The following is a 23,005-nucleotide window of genomic DNA, read 5'->3' on the forward strand; positions in this document are numbered from 1 at the left end:
TTAGCCAAGGCCTTGCTGATGTGCAGCAGGAGAATTAGGGCCTGTAAGTTGCTCATTAGCCTGTGTTCCGGGATGATGACTGCTTTTCTTCCAACAACACTACCCTCCACATCTTGTCTCTGACCAGCTGGTCTCTTGTCTCCTCTTTACCATTCTCCATAGATTATTGCAACCTAGGTAAGCAGCTTCTATTTCACCTCACTGAATTTCACCCTGCTTTTTTAGTACTTCTCAAAGTTTTCAAAATCATGTTGAATTCCAGGTCTAAGCTCCCCAGAACTGGCTCTTGACTCTGTCACTCAGGGAATTGACGAAAAAGCTGAATAGAACCTGATTCATCAGTAATTCCATTCTTCAAGCAGGAGAATGGATCATGTGAACTGCTTACAATGATTTATTTTCCAGCTTTTCTATCCCAGGCTATTCATAGAATCACAGAATGGTTTGGGTTGGAAAGGACCTTAAGATCATCCATTTCCAACCCCCCTGCCATGGGCAGGGACATCTCACGCTAGACCACATCACTCAAATTCCCTCATCTTGCTCGTGTCAGACTGTGATATGCACAACTTCTTGAGCACCTGCACAGCTGTTACCTTGCTAAAAGGAGGTTGAGCTGATTTGAGAGTTTCATTGTTTGTATTCTTGTTACTGCTGGTGCGGTTAAGGTTTAAAACTTCTTGAATAAATAATTAGACAGAAATGAAACTGCATTATTGGATCCCCTGGCTTTCCTCTGTCCACTTCCTGGGCTCCAGGCACTCTATCAGTTCTTCTTTCTCCTAGTGTCCCCCAGAAATAAAAGTTAATGATGTGGGGAGGTTGCTGCCTGACTCTGCTCTCCAAGGAGACAATCAGATTGGACTTGATCAGAGATGTCTTTTTCTGTCTGGGGTTTTTTTTGGTCAAAACTGACACTGGTGAGGGTCTAGTCTGGACTTGTATTCCCTGGCTACACTTCTGACTCTGAGTAACAGATCAGCACTAGCCTTACTCTTGATTAGATTTATTAATAAATGTACATAATGCCATTTTCTTTGCCCTTGCTGACATTTGCTAATGCTGCCTGATTTCATGAGTTGGCTTTTTGACCAGAAGTTCAGAAGTTGGTTTTTACATTTGCATTAGAGTAACCATAAGTACTTTCTGCATCCCTTCTATGACTACATATGGAGTTGAAGAGTTGCTTAAAGTTTAGGCAAATTGATCTTATTACACTTCCACCTTTTCTTTATTCATTCTTTTTTGTAAGTATAGATAACTGTCATGAATAGTTTTCATTTCCGAAGAAATTGATGGTTCTTGTCTTGGCCACTGCCCCTGCCTATGAAGTTTGACATCTCAGCTCTGATGTATGGCATGCCTTCTTGAACCCTGTGTTTTTATCTTGCAATACACCACTCCTCAGGACATGCAAGGTTAGTGATGTAATAACGATGGGTAGTCACACAGATGTACAAGGGCTGGTCTCTTCATAAAAGATGCTAGTCCAGAAATACTTGACACAAGCATCTGTGCTTGTGTCTCCCGTTTTCTTGTCTTGTTTTTAAAATAAGTTGCACTTTAAATCATTACTGATTCAAAAATCTCAGTAGTCTCCGAAAGATAAACTTGATTCTGTCCTTAGTTCAGAACGGCAGCTGGTTTGTGATGGATGTATGTATTATTAAAGTGGAAGTTGCAAGCCTTCTGCCTCCTGCTTTTTGTCCAACCACGTGTGACCTGCTGTAATCACCGAGGTGATCATCCCCATGCTAGTGACATGCACACCAGGTTAGAAGCTCCCAGAAGGCCACCATTCTGCTGGCCCTGTGCAGAAGTGCCCATAGCCAGCCCTGGCTATGGGTTTGCTTGATTCCGTACTGCTGATTTCACTGTGGCTTTCACCATTACAGTAACACACATTTAAACTCCAAATATGCAGCTCCTTCACATGTACTCTCTAGACAGCTACTGGGAAAAGTAGCAGAGAAACCTGAAGCAGAGAAACATTTGCAAGTTCAAATATTTAACTTCTGCCAATTGAATTCTGGTCATTGCTGTTGTTGGCAGCTAACACTGAACTACTCATTCTACAATTAAAAGTGAAGTCCTCAGACTCGTCACACGAGTCACTAACGGTATGACAGCACGAGTTCTCAAAAAATGAAACAAAAATTATCATTAGTTTAAACGAAGAGCAGGAAGAAACTGAACTGGTTGAGTTCATTCCAGAAAATCCAGTTCAGTTCTGTGTGGGTGAGTCTCCAGCACAGGGACATCTAGAGACAGAAAAAGATAGTACAAGATTAGTAACAAAGCACAGGCTGCCTCTAAGTTGTTAATCAATTGATTTACACTGGAGTGTATGTTTGCACACTTTGACTCTCCGGTTTCTTTTTAAAATGAAAACATACCAATCTGATAACTCTTTTTCACGTGTTCTTGGGTAGAACATGAGAGAACAAGACACTGTAGTGGGTACCTACTGCAGTACTGTGTACTTTTACCTGGCTTTAATGCACAGTAACGGAATGCAATTCCAACATCCACTTCAGAGAGTGACCTTCTGTTGTCCTATGCAGCTGTCCTAGTTTTGAGCAGAATAGTTTTTCCTTTAAGGTGTAAGAAGATGCCTTTTCAGTTATAGGTAAGGCTGTAACTAATGCTCACTCTGTTAAGAAATGCTGCATCCAGAATGTGTTCAGAGACAGGTCCGTTCATGCAGCCTCTCTGTTCCTAGTGGTTAAAAGAAACAGGAATGCTGCAGGTACTTAGGGTGTGCTTTCATTAACCACCTAAATCTAGAAAAGCAGGTGTGTTTGGGATTGTGTCACTTAGAACAACACAATCCCAAACTCTGGAGGTCCACATTTGTTATAAGACCACTGCTTTAAGATTGTTTATGGATTTTTTCCCAATAAATCTGGTAGTAATAACTGCAACACAAATGTATGAGAGCTGGTTTTCTCTCCTGTGGGAGTTTACTCTATAAACTGAAGTTCAAAGAAAAGACTTACTGAGTCATTCTTAGCTCTTCCACATATGCTAAAACAACCCCCTACCAAATGTTTTCTGCATTCTATCCTAAAGAAATTACACATCACAAGTAGTCTCCAAGAGAAAATGAACCTTAATTTTTATCTACATTTGTTCTCCACCCTGGCATCCATTGTTATCCCCACCTGGCTCATCGTCAACACTTGGTCTTTCTCATTCTCTTTAGGGCTGGTGGTTTTATATCCCACACTTGATCCTGATTTAGGCAAACTTAAACTCCCAGAATCAAACGGCTTTAAATCTGAGCTTTTCTGAAAGGGATGCCAAGGAATTAAAACATAAAATAAAATTAACTTCTTAGCAGTGGAGCTTTTTCAATGTGTAACATCTTCCTGGGGTAGGTACACCAAACTTACCTGGTACAAGTGCATCCTCCTCCATGGCGCTCTCTCCTTCACCTTCCCCTTCTGCAGCTCCTTCCTGAGAGGAGCAAAGTAAGTATTCACAAGGAAGCAGCTGAAATAAATATATTTCCTTATCCCTGAAAATCAGCAGTTTCAGCTGACATTTCTATTATTAGAATGTAACATCTGGTTGATCATAGTAGTAATGGTCTTTAAGCTTTGCATATTTACAGTGTGGTTTTAACGCACACTCCCTTCTCTATTTTCCCGGTACTGAGGGCAGCAACTTTGGCCTTGCTTGCATTTATCCCAACTTATACAGAAATTCTGTTAAATGCAGTTCTGATATTTGACAGACTCCCCATGACATTTGCATCTTATGGACCTGGATCAACAATCAAAAGACGAAATTGAAAATCACTGCACATATGAAGAAGTATTTAAAACAGTCAAATACAACTAGTGGTTTTTCCTGTTTTGTGTATTTGAAAGCTAACCAAATCTTTGATGACTTAGTCCATCTTCTGTTTTGATGTAGTATGGCTATAGCTGGTGAAACCTCGAATAGAATACAAGTTAAGCAACAAACAAAATACTTTATGTGGCACATGACAAAGTACTTGCCTTTGTCTTCTGTTTTCTGATACAGCACCAGCAAAGTTTGATCCCTGCTTATTTTTATGTGTAGAAAGTGGTATGGTGCTTTGCTATCAGTTTCTGGACGACTGTTTTGACTCAGAGATCCTTCTAAGGCAAGCAGAGCAACTGAGCTGGTTTATCAGTATGTCCTCTGACCAATTAGCAGCAGAGGAAACTGCTCTGACCTAGAATGTGCAGTCTGTTTGATATTTCTAGGTGCAGGAGCCTTTTGATGCAACCCAAGACGGTTGTGCTGTAACGACAGTCGAGTGCTAGCGACTCTTCTCTTGATGTGGATGGATGCCAGCAGCAACGTAGAGTGACACCTCTTAGCCTCTGGACAGATCTCTTACAAAAAGCTGCTTCTGTGGTTCATCTGGATTTTTCAATAGCTTTGTCTACATGTAACACTTTATGGTTTTACTATATTTGCTGTGCATGACAACAGTGCCCTCAATACCTTGCTTCTGGACTGCCAAGAATTTGCTCTCATGCACTAAGCTGAAGCCCCAAGGCTGCTGCAGTCACACAGGAGAGTTCTCCAGCTGACAGCTCTCCCCACTGAGCTGTTCTGCCACCAGCCAGCAGTGGTGGGACACTTACTGCTCTGCCAGCACACGACAGACTGTCATGGATAGAGTGTGGAGCTTGGCATTGTGTTCTCCTAGGGAACAGCAAAGCTAAAAAGCAGCTAAGTTTGCATTGCATTGCTGTGCTGCAGCATTCAGCCCTCTTAGTGACAGAAAGTTATTACGGTAAGCTAGAATATGAGATGATTACAGAACATACAAATCCCAGCTATTTCAGAGCTACAAATCCAAACTTTCCTGGATTAAGATGTTCTTGAGTATTGTTCCATAGCTAATGCCCACTGCATCTAAGAAAAAAGCTTTCATTTTCTCCTACACAGGCAGAATAAAGTGTAAGGTAAACAAAGCATGATTGTGTTGATGGACACACAGGTGGTTTCACACTGCTCTGTTGTTTCTTAGCCCAGTCAGGATGCTGGTGCAGACACCTTTCCTCTTTACCTGGATGTGGTTTTTCTAAGTTGGTATTTTGATAGTTCACTGGGGAGATTAAGAAGGTATGTGACACCTTCACTTTTGGGAAAAGCATTAGCTATACCTCCTGAGACTATGCTGAATTCTCTCATGCTTCTTAAAGGCCTTGTTACAAAACCACAGATGTCCAAAACACCAGAGTATTCACAACAAAGGCAGTAACACTTTCTGAACTCAGGCTTAGAAGCTCAGGGGTTAATTCTTTGTTCTAAGCTGCTGCAGTAATGTCCATATAGCTTCTAAGCATTTTACAAATAGAGCTCGGTGTGTAAGGATATCATCTAGAAGCGCAATACGTGCTCTTCCCCAGAGGTGCATCAAGGAGACCACGTATTTGTTAATGTGCCTGGGAATCCAGCCCAGCCATGCAGCTTTCATGGAGCAGTAAGGGTGGTAAGGTCAGGAGGTTTCAAGTGTAAACTGGCCCTAGAAGCAAAAATCCATTCTTTGTCTATTTAGAACACCCTGGATTTGAGGGATAAAGTGTCTGGCAGTTAGGTTTTTTGCTTGCAATTTAAGTCTGTGCAGTGTCCCCTCTATTTTCCAAATATACTCCCCTGAGATGAAAGATATGACAGTGATTTTAGAATCGGTGCTGACTCCTGACCTGCTGTCTGTCTTGCCATCATCAAATGAGGTGACACAACATAAGTCGTCTCAGCTCTTGCATCTTCCTCCCACCAGGCTGCTGGAGCAGCACGGCACCTTCCCCGGGCCTACTGCTCCCCCCCTTCTTGTTAGAAACTCTAGATCAATCTGATGAGGACACCCATAGTCAGTCTACTGATATGAGAGGTACTTCCAGCGTGAGAGAATTGCAGCTTACTTCAGGAGGAGGATCAGGGCTAGGGAAAAAAAATAAAAATCTCTAAGCTATGTTTGGCACTGCTACAGACCAGTCACACCCCGTGGGCTTCCTCTGCAAGTATCCTGGTCAGCAAGTGTTCTGTTCTACCAGTTTGAAAGGCTTGAACTCAGCAAAGCAAGCAGCGAAAAAACAAATCTGTATAGAGCAACTTTGGAGAGTAAATCTTGATAAAGTGGTTCTAACCAGAACAAAACTAATAAGGAAACAATACTACTTCTGCAAGAAAAAAAGCCTCCCCTCCAAATCCCACAAAATCCACTTTAAACACTGCACTATAAAGATGCACATTTTCCTGCTCCCATTCATTCTCTTTCTCATTTTATATTACTGGAAATGTGCAGAAGGTTTTGGTGACTTCTCTGTGTGCAAAAAAGCAACTTCTGGGAACTTGCTTTTGAAGCACCCAACAGAACAAAGACTTTGCCTCTTTGTGTTGTACTACCTGCTCCAACACAGCTGTGCTCCCATGGTTACTCCTGTTATCTCAATACATAGTGCTTTTACGTGGGAGCAATTATTGGTGCAGATATTAAGATGACAAAAAGCTAACCAGCACATCACTGTTGTAAGAGGGTATTTACATCCTCAGAAGGGACTGTACCAGGATCGGCATTGTACTGGCAATCGGGAATTGACCATTGTAAAATCTATCATCAGGGAAAAAGCAATCAGGGCATAGCTCAGACCAGTCTTTCTTCAGAAAAATGCTTTAAAAACATCAACATTTTATATGTGTGTGTTTTCTCTTTCCATTTGGTTTGTGCTTTAAAGCATGCTCACTTCATGTATTCCCTGTAGCTGTGCAGCCCTTGGGTTAAAAAAAAGAACAATGCAGTAAGAACTGACTCTTCTGTTCAAAACAGTTTGACTGTTTGAAGTGCGATGTGAGACCCATGAGCTCTACAGCATCTGATCATCACCAGGGGCAGCAGCACTGGTGGCCTTAACACAGTCAAGTGTTTGACTCTCCATCCGTCATTTGTCTCCCTTCCAGTGCTCATCTTTGCTCTTCTCCTCTCACTAATTTCTCCTTTCCTCACACAAACAAACATGCAGCAAATGAACAGAAATCCTGGGAAAAGACCTCGCAACTTGCTGTTCTGCCTGAAAATTCCACATTCCTCTCCTCGCACAACTCTCCCCACCCCGCTCACAGAGAGCTTTTCCCTGCTGGGCACACACATGGCTCTGTGTCAGCTCTTTCCAACATTCCTGGCTTGTGGGTTTTCGGTTTGTGATTGTTTGGCTTTTAAAGCCCTCCCACATCTCGCCAGGACTGTCCCCCTCCAGTGACAGCCTACAACAGCAGCCATCACAAACTGCACCAGTGCTATTTCCCAAGCTGACCTCATGGGAGAAAGCTGTCTCCTGCTCCAAATCTCCTACAAACAAAGTTCATTGCTGAAACTTGGGAAACCTAGAACAAGTAACAGTGCACCAGTATATAAAAGTTACACATTTCCTTGTTTCAAAAATAAGGTATTGCAGTGGAAAGACAGCTACTCCATTGAAAAAATCACACAAGGGAATGCTTGGGTTTTTATGTGAGTTAGCAGGTCATATGAGAAAGCTAACTGTAAAAGTATCATTTAAAGAGGATGTAAACTGTAATTCACTGAACGCGGGAACAACTGACAACCACCTTTTTTACTACTTTCAGAAATAATTAGGAAAAATACTATCATTCCTGTAACATGGATATGGGCAGTTAGTTACCCAAAATATGATTCTAAGACACAAAAAATACGTGTATTTATGTTATGCACAGTTTAATTCATAGAAGTGTTACCTTTCAATATACATCCTGATCTTCAGTGTCTCTGCAGGAATTTGCACAGGCATCTTGGCAGTGGACAAAGATGATAAAACATTCTGCACGTTGAGTTACGTGTTTCTGGTCATGACATCAGTTCAGGAAGAGTGGCCACCACTGGACACAAAAGCTACTAAATATTAAACTCAAAAATATAACATTGACTTGTTAAAGCTCCAGTGACCCCAAACCACTACAGCTGAGTGTTAGAATGTGATTAATTGTGAGCTAATCATACCAATGAGATGATGCTCTTCAAGTCCTTTGTATTGCTGTAAGGAACTGGAACTGCATAAATTAAAAAAAAAAAAAAAAAGAAATAAAACCAAACTACAAACCCCACTTTTGACATTATCATTTGGAGCAGATTAAGCATGTAAGCATGCAGCCTTCTCCTGAGACTACATTGATTCCTTTCCAAACTTGCGCTCTTTCAGACTCCGAAATGAAAATAGATCGCCCAGCCAACCAAAAGAAGTGAGAACTTGGGACTTAATGAAATGAAAGTTGATTCAAGACAGGAAATTGAGTTGGTCAGATGTGCTGAAAGTGATAGCAACCAGAAACTATGTTCTGAAGCTCTGTATAAAACAATCCCTTCCTTTCCCTCCCCAAGCCATCTGCAGATGTGCAGATCTGCAGAGCAGCATGCCAGGTCCCAGAAGAAAATGCACCACCAGCAGTGTTCATCTGCAAAGTCGAGCACCAAAGACACGGCCGGCAGTCCACATCAAACACCGTGGACACACGCAGAAACATTTTCATCCTGTATTGACGGCCAGAGTTTGTTTCACTAGCACAGGTCAGTTACCTCATTGCTTCCTTCTCCAGACAGGCCGCACCACTGCTCTGTCCTAGCACCATTGCAGCACAATTTGGGATGCAAGGTGTCCTCTCCTCCCCAGAACTCATCTGGGGCTGGATTAAAGGTTCTATGGCATGCAGCCAGCATTAGATTTAAAAGTAATAGGAATGGCAGGAAAACCATGTGAGATATAAAACACATCAGTCTGAAAAAACATTTGAAAGGAGGCAAGAAAGGAATTTTGTTAGTAAGCCTGATGTTCTGAAGAACAATATAACGAATAGCTGCAGTCAGTTCCAACAGGCCATGTGTGTTAACAGCAGATACTGATGTAGCTTAAAAAAATAATCCACATTTAATTAAAATAACTATGTACATATGAGACACATAGTAAAGGTTCTCTATGCTCCAAAATCCCCTTACAATAACTTTTATATTACAAATGTATCTTCCAGTGTCCGGCTACACGATGAGAGATTCTGAAGGGCTACACATCATCCCCTGAATTCAACCCCTAATACTATGCTTTAATATGGGCAGCGCTTTACTATTACTGTTGTTTATTGCCATGGTCAGGACTGAGCCCTCCCGTGGTGCTCTACAGAACAAAAGCATGCAGGCAGTGTTTGCCAAATCTACGCCTGATCAAATGTGAAAAAAAGGAAGAAGGAAAAAGTGCTTTCATGCAATGTGCTGTAGAACTGCAGTGTCTTTTAGCTCTTCCAAGCAACTGTTCTCTGCCAGACTTCTACCTCTTCTTGGTGGCATGGCCTGGGTTAGCCTCACTGCAAAACCAGATCCCTCTGAAGATCCCCTTTACCATTCACCTTCCAGTGTTCAGTTTGGACTGTCCTTGCCCACATCTAAACCCTCCAGGCTGAGACCCTCCTGTGCTGGGACAAGAATGTTACCTGCAGGTTTCAATGCAGCCATTGCTGAATGCCAGGAGCATCCTCAGGCAGGGCTCCCACACATGGAACAACTTACATTGCATGCCTTAGCTGTTGACCTCCAGCCCAAATACTCCCTCTGTCCTGCTTCCAAATAACTGCTCTGGTGCTGCCTTTGCAGAGGTGGATCTCCCCGCTCCTCTGCTGAGATCCATCCTCAGTGCTGAAAAGCTTTTGCACTGGGTTTGGTTGGTGGTTGGTAGTTGTTTTTCGTTCGTTTGTGGGGTTTTGGGGGGTTGTTGGTTTGGTTTGGTTTGGTTTGGTTGGTGGTTGGTGGTGGTTGTTTTTCGTTCGTTTGTGGGGTTTTGGGGGGTTGTTGGTTTGGTTTGGTTTGGTTGGTGGTTGGTGGTGGTTGTTTTTCATTCGTTTGTGGGGTTTTGGGGGGTTGTTGGTTTGGTTTGGTTTGGTTGGTGGTTGGTGGTGGTTGTTTTTCGTTTGTTTGTGGGGTTTCGGGGGGTTGTTGGTTTGGTTTGGTTTGGTTTTTCCTCATCTGCCAGACCCATATGCTGCAGGCAGCTCCTGCCCTATTTCCCTACTTGTTACAACAGGTGCTGGCTTCCAGCCTGCTACAGCTCCATCCATGATTGCAACACCACCAGCAGCATTTCCCCTGCAAGAGAAGCATGTGAAGTCAGCCCATGGTGTGCAACAGCAGTTCTGTTGAGCTCACACGAACACAGCAGGAAAACAGGACTTTTAGTCAGTCTCCTAAATCCAAAAAGAGACTTCTGCTGCCACGTTGGACGGGGCTTGGAGCAACCTGCTCTAGTGGAAGGTGTCCTGTCTGTGGCAGGGGTTGGAACTGGATAAGGTTTAAGGTCCCTTCCAACACAAACCAGTCTGGGGTTCTGTGAATGTGGCTGATTTAAAATACCCCTTCTCTGGGATGAGAAGATCTCAAAACAGGTTCACACCCTCCCCCCGCCATGTTTTATTATTACATGGTTCAAACAGACCCAGACAGACCTGTAACGATCCCCCCTCGGCCCTCTGGGCGCGGATGAGGTTCCTCCCGCTGGGGAGTGGCAGCGCGTCCCGCTGCGCCGCGGGGTCAGCCTCGTCCCACACCCGCAGAGCGGGGCCTCCACTGCGGACACGGGCAGCGGCACCGAACCGCCCGCAACGGCCCGGCCCGGCCCGGCCCGCCCCGCCCTGGCCCCGCCGCCTCCAGCCCGGCCCCCGCCAGCGCCCGCCCGCAGCTCCCCGCAGCACAGAGAGGGACACGTGTTTGTATCCAAACCTTTATTAGAACAATCCCCAAAAGCTGAAAACAGTGAACAACAAAGTGACACACTCCCGTTAGCAAAGGTACTGCAGCAGTGCATGCCCGTTTCTGCACAGCAGAAGCAACAGCGTTTACAGCTCAAACTGTCGTGCTCATGTCAATTTGGTTTTGTCAAGGTGACAATTTAACAATCATCACATCACAGTGACCTCCATCCCGCTTCTTAAACGGCCTTTCCCGTGATTTTACAAGCCGGTGTTTGGGACAAATACACGTGGATGCTCTGCAGCAGAGTAACAGACAGTATCAGTAGCACCAGTGTTACTGGAACATGAATAAACAGTTCTTTTTCCAATTGGATCACAGCGCAGTACAAATTTACATCACCTCAAAATCATCACCTGTATCAAAAGTTTAAAAATTTAGCATAATTTATAAACATTTCCAGAATAGCAAATGGTCAGTCTTGGAGTGAAGGATGGGCTTTATGCATATGGCAAACAGATGCGCCGGACAAGCCAGCTTCTCCCCTCCTGCTCTCAGTACTCGAGCCCAGCACCCCCCACAGCGACAGGTACAACAGTACAGGCACTGGAACCCAAAGCAGAAGCAGCGTTCCCAGCTCAGGAGGTCACCATGCCATAAATTAAAGCTATAAACGACTGTACTACTGAAAACGGAACATCTTGCATTGGTTTCATTGGATTATTTGACCATGGCCACGATGGGTTTCCTCCCGGACCACACAGTCTGTGTCTTCACCATGCTGCGGGAGCTGCATCCAGACACAGCCAACAGCTCTTCCACAGTTCACTGTGTATCAGTTAATTGGAAATAAGGAGAGCATGGCTTTCCTTACCAAACCTTTCCTGTTGTGCAGTCTACATGGTGCAAATAAACTTCAGAATAGAAGCCAGGTGAAGTGACAGCCCGTAAGGCACTTTGAGAGGACACGGCTGTCCAGGCTGAGCAAGGGGCCCAAGGGAGACAGATATTACATGTCACCCAGGAGAGCCAGTCTGTTCTTCCCCATCACTCCTCTGACAACCGCTTGCAGAAGAACACTTACTGACTGTCCAGAATCAGCTTGACACTGCACTTGCCAAAATCTTTTTCCTGTTCTACAGCAGAATGTGCAACAGTACAATATTTCATCATTTTAAACAGTAGTGTCCAAGAGACCATTCAGCATCCTTGAGACACCTGAGAATCTGCTGCTGCATACTACTTGGAAAAAACCACCTCAGAATAAGAAATGATCCCATCTTTCTCATTTCTTTGTTTTTTTCTTTTTTTTCCCCCCTTTTTTACAAAATTTGAAGGCTTGACATTAAACCTTTGGTATAAAATGTATAAATGAAAGCCATCCATTAATACATCCTAGGGAGGCACAAGGAACCCAACCAGAACTAAACCAAACATGACTGTGGGTATGTGATAGCGGGTGCTTTCTACTGTCTATTGGTTTCTACATTCTGCTTGCTCGTGGGGTCCATAAACGGGGCTTCCTGCCTTCCCAAAGCTTCTCCCGGGCCCAGGCAGGACCAGGACATGCTGACCCCTTCGCCAGCAGCAGCGCAATGGGCTCCCGCCGCGTGTTCAGTCCCAGCGTCGCCTCCTCCCCTGCACTCTCAGCACCAGGCACCCACCGGCGTGTGCCACGTCTGCCACATGTGTCACATCTGCCATGTGTGCCACGGGGCTGGACCTCATGGGACGGCTTGGCACATCATCACCAACTCCCATGGGCTCAGGAACAAAGCACACAGGACATAATTGACCATGTTACAGACACAGCCACTACAGATTCCACTCTCTGAAGTGAGGGATGGAATTTTCAATTTTACACTAAATAAAGCAACAACGGCCAGATCCATGAACGTCACCACTAGGACCTCCTCTATGGTGCAAGGCTGCAGACTCTGGCACACAGGATGAGCTAGGAACCATCATAATAAGTTAGTCTTAAAATATTTTACGTGATTCTTTCCCAAGTAATTACTTGCATTAATTTCTACTTAATTCATTAATAGCAATTTATTTTTAAAGCCAATCTTAGTATTAAATCATTATGATTTATTTATTGAATCTATTGATTACAAAATCTACATGGTATTGCTTTGTATTGTCACAGTTCTCATAATTATATCATTAAGAAAATGGCTTTTAAATTTTCTCAGAAATGATGATCACTTACATTCTAAATAATTTCACAAAATAGTGAGTGAAGCAAATTTATACATATATATATTTACTGTATATAAATAATAATACAATTTAAAACTTTCACTTTTAGAAACTCCTTTAGTAAATGCATAGGCTTGTTACAAAAGTCTTCTAATCAAATAACTGTCTACTATGTCTATTATGGTTTATTCCTAGTAAACTCTATGATTACATTCATATGATAAAAAAAGCACACTGTGTTCGGAAACACGCTTTTTCGGCTGAGCTCCTGGTAAGACACTCAAGTCCAATAGAAATAGAGATTCCTGAATGCAAACTAATCACACAGTGCTATTGAAAAAATAAAATTCAAAATCAAAGTTTAGCAGATGGGCTGTGATCAGAACAGCCGCTCCTTTGATCACAGAATGGTGACACAGACCCCCAAAGCTACTGACTGCATTCTTGGAAGAGATTAGAATGATGGGGGGGGTGTTGGATATTCAATGCCATGTACATAAGGAGAAAGGAATAATGACAATGATGCAAAACTTCACAGTTGGAAGCCTGTGTTTTTCTGAAGGCAGGTTCCTCAGCCCTTTCCAAAAAGTCAAGTTTACGCTATCTAAGAGGGGTTATCAAAGCCTGAAGGTGCCCACAACCAGCAGTTCCATTTGAAACTGTACACCTTGACTTTACATTACTTGAGTCCTAAACGAGACCCTCATTTCTGCTCCAGGGAAAGTGCTGCAGTGCCAACCCAATCACAGGGAATGCATGCGAGTACACTGCGCTTGCACCTCAGCTCACCAGATTTCAAAACCTTCCCGTGCCCGTGCCAGCAGCACAGGGGTGGTAACCACCATGCATCAGCGGGACCCCAGACTGGCCACATCAGGGACAGTATTTCTGCCTCTGTAGTGCTTACAGTTATCACAAACTGGAGCCATGAGTTGTTAGAGAGCAAAATCACTTTGGGATGTGCATCACCAGGAAATTTTCCCCAGAAATTTGCATTCAAATCATCTGGAAAAGAATTTGCCTTTCCCTTTGACACCAACTGACTCCTGGGGCTAAGAAAGTATTTCAAGTGCTGAACTCCTGTAAGAGGTCTGGCAGAGGCATGGCACATGGCACTGCTGCAAGCGGACAGTAATGGAATACCTTATCCAGTATGGTGGAATCCATGAAAACTAGGGGCAGGATCAGTGTGGCTGGGTCCTTGGGCACCCATGAGACCAATAAATTAAAACCTTTTCAGCTCATGGCAGTAAAGGACTTGAGAAGCACTCCAGTGTAAGACTTCTTCCATGAACAGAGCTGTTACTAACCCCAGTGACAGTTCTACTGATGGGAGGGTCATAAAATGGAACAGAATATTAACGTGCTTTCTACCAACCGATTTTGTTCTAATGACTGGGCAAATTTAACAACCAAAAAGCGAACTAAATCTCTTGGAGCATATTTCAGTATCTAAATAATTCATGCTGCATCATGAGAAGACTCGAGTTCAATGTGTTAACACATTTCTGTGTGAGCACCTGAGAGCCTGGAGACCTGCCAAAGGAGCAGGCCTGGCCCTCAGCACCTGCACGGTCACTGCAATGTCTTGTTAAGGAGCCCTTCTGAGCTAGGCAGCGGCAACAGAATTCCTTGTGCACACCTGCAGCCAAGACTTTTTTCAAAGTTAAAAAAGACTGCATTTGGTTTTCCTTTCAGTGCAAGTCAGCTCCTCATAACGCAGAACACAATCAGAGACTCATCAGAGATAGGGGGATATTAACACAAGTGCATCTCTGTCACACATCAGCTAAAAATGATACATTCACCATCTTGTACCAGATGAAACTTCATTTGTGAAACCACAAATCAAGTGCAGTGGGACCTTCTCTTGGTTATATCATCTTTCAAGCACAACTCACAGAAAACCTCATTTTAAGCAGGACCAGGTATAGTCTCCTCTGACCACCTTCTTTGGGACCTGCAAGGTACCATCATTTCATAAAAGACACGGATGTGGATGTGATTAAAATATCACTACATTTTTCAGTGTAGGGAATCATTAATGCATGTATAATCACAGTTTAAATAGCTGTGAACCAGCTCGTACAAAAAAATACAATCATAGCACCATATTTACAAATTTAGTACCATCTCCTAGGTAACTAGAGAGTCTCAAACAATCTTTTATGGCTGATTAGGTTATGTTAGTGCTTTCAAAAAATTGCCTGAATTTCTTTTACAAATATACACTTATAAAAAGAAACATTATCAAAACTGCTGTCATCTAAGGCAGCAACTTGTGTTACAAAAGTTATTAAAACATCATTATAGACTTAAAAAAGCTTCAAATTTACATTTTCTTTTTCATAGGCACTCTATAAACTAAAACGTGGCCTGTTTCACAGCTGTTAGTTTAAGCATTTAAACTAGTTAAATGTTACCGATGTTGCTCATTTTTTTTAGATATAAGCAAAAGGAAAAAAGAATCACCCATTAACCAGAAGCATCATTTACAGTTTTTACTTTTGCCTACTTTATACACGTTTTGCTTAAAAGTGACACTGTGTTGATGTTGCAGTTTAGTGTATGTTATCCCACTGCCTTCTTAGGGCTTAACTCCTTCTTCCCTAGAATTCGGTGAAGGCTAGCTGACATGAAGTAGGGTTTTGCTGTAGATCCATCATTTCTTTCCAGGTCTTCACCTGAATTTACACAGCAAAAGCAGCCAGAAGAGCAAACAGCAGTTCAACCACACACACATACAGAATTGAAGAAAGAAGAGAGCAGAAGAAGACACAATATTAAAAACCAATCTCAGTCAAGGCAGTTCACCTGTATTGTTAAGTTGATGAAGGACACTATCAAATTTCTATTTTCTCAAACCAGAAGAGGTTTTACACAAAGCAGAGATACAAACATCTAGCCATTTTTAAATGACAGTGATACATCCGGTTTATTCCCCAGGTCTTTGGTTTGGCAGTATAGGTGGGAATTCTCAGAAACACTCATGCCTCCACTGAAGCCTGGCATTTCTTCCTTAAAATTTTGCCCCAAAGGGAGCTGAGGATCTAAGCACTTTTTAAAACTGGACCCTTTTTTACTGCCTAAGATAAAGTTCTTTTGAAAACTTGATGCCACAATGCTCAATATTCTGTATGATCTCCTACTGTCCATTACTGAATAGAAGCAGCATGGGAAGCAAACCAGAATATGAATTTTAAATAATGAGGCAGACATACTGCTTTTTTTCCTCCAGAAGTCCGTGACTAAACTGGGTTCAGCCCAGTGTTTGTGCCACACAGTAGTCACAGACCAGAGAAAAATTTCACACTGATGGACAATCTGGAGGGAGTGTGCAGGGAAGCAGAGTCATTGCAAGTGCAACCCTGCCGAGGCCAGAGAGAGAGCACTAGATGTAAGGGATGGCCAAAGAGGTTAGAGGAATCAAATCTTCATATATCTCCAAGGCAGCATATACCCTGTGGCTTTGGAATGAATTAAAAGGAAAACTGCTAATATTTGGGTGCACCAGCAAACTTTCTACATTTAATTAGTTTGATCAATTTCCATTTAATTCTAAATAACAATAGTAACTTATTTATGGAGTGTTATTAGTGCTATGTCTGCCTGTGATCATGTTTGTTTAGAACCAAAGCCTGCAACCCAAGATAAATAGCTCTCAACTAGACATTAACTTTCAGTTTTCTGACCGATTTTGTTCCTGTGATTCTTTGGCCACCCAGTATTTCCAGAATCACTGCTAAGCTTAGTTCCTTGGGAAGCAAGGTTAAGAAGGTGAGTGTTGAAAGGAAAGAAAGACTTTATGCTATTGTAAAAAGAGGATCAGTATTACCATGTTTATCTTGCCTTAGTGATCCACCATGCATGTGCTAGATCAAGTCTATAACTGTTTCAGTATCCCCTTCGTATTATCCAGTAATTCACCAGTTGCAAGAACAATCGCTGTCATGCAACTTCAACTCGGGCCTACCAGAATGACTTTGATTATAGGAAAATTATATCTTTGTTTCTTTAATTCAATAAATCTAGGAAATTTAATGAATTTTGTAATAAGTACATCCTCTTCTTTTAGTCATGTCCTAATCTGAGACCAACAGATTTTTTTTGTGACTTCAGTATTCTCTGACTGGACACACTGAACAGCAGCAGTCCCTTTGAGAGTGCCCAAGATTGCTTGCCACTGGTGGGTCCAAGGGACAGACAGTTTATTAAATGGTATTTCACACAAATTTGAAGACAATTCAGCATAATACTTTGTTCAGGGCTGTTAAGTTGAAAAAAACATGTATACCAAAGAATAATTTTGCTATTAACAAGAGGTTTGAGTAAATCATTGCTGTACAGGGCTCCTTCTTTACAAAGCACCCAGAAAAAAACTGTTAATGAAAGTTAAGGAACATCTGAAAAACAAAAGCCAGATATCCCCAAGAGCCAGACAGCTACCTTCCATTACTTAAACTAACTAAAATTGAACACTGAAACACTTCTGCACTGAAGAATGCATCAAAGAGCCAGTCTGAAAAGCAGTTTGTTTTTCACAGCCTGATAGCATGTCACCAGAATTCCGCAAGGAATGGATAAGGTGGTTTTCTACTCTTCCCATCACTTGCAGATATTAGTGAAAGAAACCATGGTACTTACAAAAGCACAGGAAAAGCGTGTCGACACACATTGCATAGACGCTGAAGAACCCATGTGCAACTAGGTAGGAGCCAATAATGACTGTCTACAAAAAAACAACACAATAAACCCTCAAATTCAGTTTAGCATCAGTGTGGCAGTGTTAACACAAGTCAGAAGCCCAGTCTGCTAAGCAAATTTAGGAGAATTTAATGGCAGCTCTGTAATTCTACCAAAGGTTACTACGTCTGTGGAAAGGGATCACAGGCTCAAGACACTGTATTCTAACATGCAACAGCTGCTGGCTTTCCAGCTGCCAAATTGCAGCCATTTCAACCACCAAAGAGAATATATGCCAAGAATATTCTGAACTCATTCAAGTTTGTTCTAAAGAACCCTCATCCTAGAGATGTCCCAGAGCCTATGGTGGCTACAAAAGGAGAAAGAGATGCATCACAAGTCCCTTCCACTAGAAGCCACACCGACATTGGTGCCTCACCACCAGCCTTTGCAGATCAATCCTCACCTCAGTGGACAGTGTGCCACCGAGAGGATGACAACAGGAGCTGCTACCAGCCCATTCCCTGAGTAGTGTGGGCACCTCAATTGCTCTCAGTGCCCAGGAGAGTAGGTGGTTGCCTTACCAACAATGGTACCCAGTAGTAATTTAATGTTGGTGCTTCCTGTGCAATGATTGGTATCTTCTGTGTGAAGAAAAAGAACGCAAGAACACCTGCAAGAAGCAGAGAAGATCGGTGATTCCCATACTGACTCTGATTTTCTAAGACTAAAGAATGGATGAGACAAAACAAACAGACAACAGAACTGAGGTTGGTTTAAATTCGAGCTTGTAACCAGTGAATTCCTCAACACCAATTATCTGCTGGATCTGTATTCTGACAGAAGAGATATGTAAATGAATCAATTACCATAAAGATATTCATGGGCCCAGAGAGACTTTAATGAATTGTTTTGTTTCATCATTCTACTAGATTTAATAGCATAATTAATAGATGATGATAAACAAGACGATGACATGGGATAACAAGGACCAGTGGGTGGATCTTTTGTAAAATAAAAAAGAGTGAGGAAAATTCTGATGCTTTAACTTTTATTGCTTGAAGAAATACTGAACTACTTCAGATTAAACGAAGAAATGGCAGTACTAGTGATAAGCACGACAAGAAGTTTAGAACAGACCAATGCACCTGAAACAAAAATCACCCAAAGAGTTTATTCTTGAAGAGGATGAAGACATGAATTAATTTCACTATTCCATGGCTTACATTTTGGAGAACATGTTTCAAATCAAATTTGCTACCCCAGCTGAAAGTCGTTTTAAAGTAACGACAAAGTATCTTAGATCTGCTCTTGGGACTAATTTTCAATTTTTGATTAAAATAGACTTTGTTAGTAATTTTTTTAAGTATACGGAATACAAAATGTGGTTATTTGTAAAATAATGATTGAAACAGCTGCGATAGTTGTGAACACGGTGAGGTAACACTTCAACCCCGTTTCTGAGAGTGTTCCATGAAAAAAAACCCAAAACCCAACACTTTTCTGTCACAGAAAAGCATGAATAATATATTTTTATATTTACTGATAACTAAGAAACCCCGATAAGGATGTTAGAAATATTCTTTTACTATAGCTTATAGCTAACATGGGCTTGAATACAGAAGAGCTTCAGGCCCATCTCCTGCAGACCTGCCCCACCTCCTCCAGTTATGGAAAAGATGCTGCCAACAGCACACGAGGTGGAGGGAGAGGGGAAAAAAAGAAAAGAAACATTTTAGTTCAATCCTGCAAGCCCCACAAACACCGGAAAGCTTCCCAAATAGTCAGATCCATAAGAACCTCCAGCTGTTAACTAAGCACATATGAACATGGCGTGCTTGTAGGTACCAGAACATAGAACGTACTGTCAGAAAAAACCCATTAGCTTACCTACACCACCAGCAACGAGGATTTTCCCCAGGAATAAAAGGAAGTCTGTAACTTTGTCCAGAACTGCAACTCTGTTCAGCAAAGGACAAATGATACATAATCACCATCCAGACATTTGTATTATTTCTCCTTAAATCTATGGTTTATCTACAGATAATTGACAAACGACCAAGAAGGTGTCTTCTGCTGGTTTCATGGGCTGACAATACAGCCACACAGAAACACAACACTGGGATGAGCTTTGTCACAGCCTGATCCCAGGAAGCAAAGCAGCACTGAGGCAAAGCAGCACTGAGCCTCTTGGTGAGTTAATACAGCAATACTGATTCTTCACTTGAAGACCATTCACTGCTCTTGATGGTTAAAAAACAAAACACCAAAATATGTTTATTTCAGCTTTTCTTCTGGGGTCACAGATAAACCAGCCCAGAAGAGGCAAAATACACACCAAAAAAAAAAGAGCAATGCTTGTGTGGATTGCTGGTAGGTCTTCTTTTCACTTGGTCCTATCTGCCCACATTTCATGACCCCATACCGTGCGAAATCCACTATTTTAAGATATCATATACAACACTGAAGGCAGGAGGTCTCAAAGCAAGGAGACAATCACTGACGAATGAATGAAGGTAGACAGCAGAACTGACAGTAAATCTGCAGCCCTCACTGAAAGCAACAGCAGGGAGTTTCTACTTGAAATACTGCCAGCCTGTCTTACCAGAAACTGCGGGTAAATAATGGGATGGAAAATGACCTTTGTATCATCAGCCTGAAGGCTGTGGATGTGGTCATATACAGCACTGACTACCATGAAAGATGAACGCTAAGGAATATTAAAGAGAACAAATCATCATTAACCTGTCAGAATTCAAAATTAGCAAAATACACAAGACAAAACCATCTCCGTTTGAAACAATAGAAGTACATGCCTGGCTTTAGCTATTGCTCTCACTGATTAAGAGCAAAAGCACAAAGGGCAGTGAGGTGATGTTAGGAAAGAAAGTGAAGGCAGCTTCTCTGCCCTATTGCACAGGCGCGGGCACCACTGTGCCACTATTACTGCGGGGTAACAGAGAGAATGCACTCCATTCTCCCATTTCCAATCCTTCCCTCTTTTTTCATAAGCATCATTTTCATTTTCCTCTTTCAGCCTTCCCCTCCATTCATCTCCACCTCCCAGTCCTTCACTTAATTTAAATCACCCAACCAGTTTTACTCTGTCTCTTACTTGGCAATCAGGCTGTCTGCTATTGTATCAACATGGCCTGCTCCTAAGTTACTCTTCCACTATTTTTTGATCTCATAGTAGTACAGGAAGAGCCAGGAGCGATGAGGAAAAGTACTGATGAGAACAGGGAGCTTGGCAGCAGTCTTCGTAGTGAGGAAAAAGGGCCAGGGGAGTTCCCAGCACCAGGGGAGATCTGGGTATGTTACAGATACTGGTTTGGAAAGCAAAGTACTCTCTTATTTTCTTCCACTTCCTGACACCCCATAAGCTTTCTGGTTCAATCTGAAAACTTAGGTATTTCTGCTTTCCTTTTTCACAGACAGTGAGTGGACCAAAGCTCAAGAATCACACATATGGCAGATGATGAGCACCCCATTCCTGTATATCTGCAGGTCTCCTATCAAGGGCTCCAGTGGTTCCTTGAAGGACTCTATACTGGTTGCTTATGAATTTGAAAGAGCAAATCACAACAAAACTGTTGGATTCCATCAACTTTGCATAAGGTTGCTGTGCTGGAGAGCCTGCTGTTACACACTGCCACAAGCGAGGGCCATGTCTGAGGACAGAACCATCTTACAATAATGGGAGAGGACAGAAACGTGTCTTCAGAGCACGACAGCGGGAAATCCCAACATTCCAAGTCCTGGGAGGCGGCACCTTACCTCACCACGTTCCGCATGAGCAGAAAGAACGCTTCCTTCGCCGAGGTGCAGAAGTTTTTACCATAGATGGCAATCTGCAAAGAGCAGTAGCTGTTCAGTATTTAAATAATGAGGATCCCCCCTTGTGTGCCAGCAGCTTACAGAGCGCAGTGCACCGTTCCGGTATGTGCAGTGGGACTCAGCTGAACATAAAGCACTTCCCCCGGTCACCCGCTACCTCTCAACGTTCCCGCCACGTTGGGACAGAGTATTATCCATCTTTCCCCTTCAAATGACCTGGTGACAAGTGTGCCACCCCAGCGATCTAGCAGGCAGTAGATGCAGTACTGAGTTTGCCAAGTAGAGCAAAATCGGTACTTGCTGAGGGATTCTCACTTCGCTTGCTGCCCACACTAGATTTATAGTCAGTGGAAAGAACAGGCACTCGTAAAGCAGAAGTGAGTTGACCCAAGCATCCTTGGGCCTGAAGCTGCTCTCACTTAATAAGAATCAGCAATACCAGTATCAAAGTGGATTTACATCAGCATAAAGTAAAGCAGTTAAAGTTATTCAGGAACGAAACCTTTTATTCCTCTTCCTGGAATAGCATCTTCCAGGGTAGGATATAGTGGAACAGCTCTCAGTGCATTCAGTTTAGCAACTGTAAACAAGATAGTCAACAAGAATACTTCCTCTTCCAGATGGCATTAATTTCTAACACCAGTTGCATGAACATGGGTTATAATGGACCCATTCCAGACACCTCCTTTGAGATAGCAAGCCGGGACTGTACCATTCAAACACTGAAATTGCTTCCAGTCAGAACATCCTAGGCTGACATCCGTGTGTGTTTATTTAGATGAGAATCTGGAATGTCTCTTCTGGAAGTTAAGAAGGGTTATTTTAGAGAAATAGCACTACTGCTGCTGGTAGAATTTGTGCTTTTAACTTCCAGGAGGAAGTACAGATACCACATGCCTTATACAAACACTGCCTCCAAATGGAAGTGTCATCAACATGCGATATTAAACGAGCTCATATTCCTGTTTGTTGAAATCAGGATTTCAACTGCTGACTCAGATGGGGAGTTAAGCAGTTATGCCATCTCTTCCTACCTACTTTGGGGGGTGAGGGTGATGGACAAGGACAGGCATGAAAAGAAGCTGAGTTTAGAAGCAGGAAAAAAAAAGTAAATTGTACTTTTCCATGGTAGGACCACATGCATTTCCTGACAGCTCCTATAAATCCCATTATTTTTCCAGCAGATTCTAGTACCACTGTCTGCTGAGCAACTAGGAGTGGGGCTAGGGTATTTTAGTGCCCCAGACAAGAGAGACCACATGCACAGACAGTACATACCATGATGTAGGCATTTCTGTTTATAAATTTCAAGAATTTTTCCAAACACCAGAAACAGCATTTGAGGCAGCAGAGCAGAAATCTAGTGAAGGAGTTCTGTGTACCTGGAAAACAGGAGAGCACATCATACACAGAGCTCCTGAAGTGTCTTTCTCAGAACATGGAAAGGTATTCATAAGAAACTCTTAGATTATGACAAAAGCAGAAACACTATTTTTTTTCTTCTAGGTATGGACTCTCTCAACCAAATTTAGCTCAGTAGCTTTCAATTAG

The 23,005-nt window shown here is 42.5% G+C and overlaps 1 protein-coding gene across 1 annotated transcript in view; it reads right to left on the reverse strand.

Annotated features, from left to right (window-relative positions):
* Window positions 1-10,749: 10,749 nt before the first annotated feature.
* Window positions 10,750-23,005, reverse strand: part of SLC44A5 (solute carrier family 44 member 5) — a 93,905-nt gene continuing 81,649 nt past the window's right edge. The window contains exons 17-22 of the mRNA XM_030495793.1: window positions 22,733-22,836; window positions 21,395-21,468; window positions 19,508-19,578; window positions 18,202-18,290; window positions 17,579-17,663; window positions 10,750-15,618 (exon numbers count right to left, since the gene is read on the reverse strand). Of these exons, the coding sequence (XP_030351653.1) occupies window positions 15,506-15,618; window positions 17,579-17,663; window positions 18,202-18,290; window positions 19,508-19,578; window positions 21,395-21,468; window positions 22,733-22,836 (536 nt within the window). The 3' untranslated portion in view covers window positions 10,750-15,505. The remainder of the gene's footprint in view (window positions 15,619-17,578; window positions 17,664-18,201; window positions 18,291-19,507; window positions 19,579-21,394; window positions 21,469-22,732; window positions 22,837-23,005) is intronic.

Source organism: Strigops habroptila, chromosome 8 (assembly GCF_004027225.2).
Source record: "Strigops habroptila isolate Jane chromosome 8, bStrHab1.2.pri, whole genome shotgun sequence".
Classification (NCBI taxonomy): Eukaryota; Metazoa; Chordata; class Aves; order Psittaciformes; family Psittacidae; genus Strigops; species Strigops habroptila.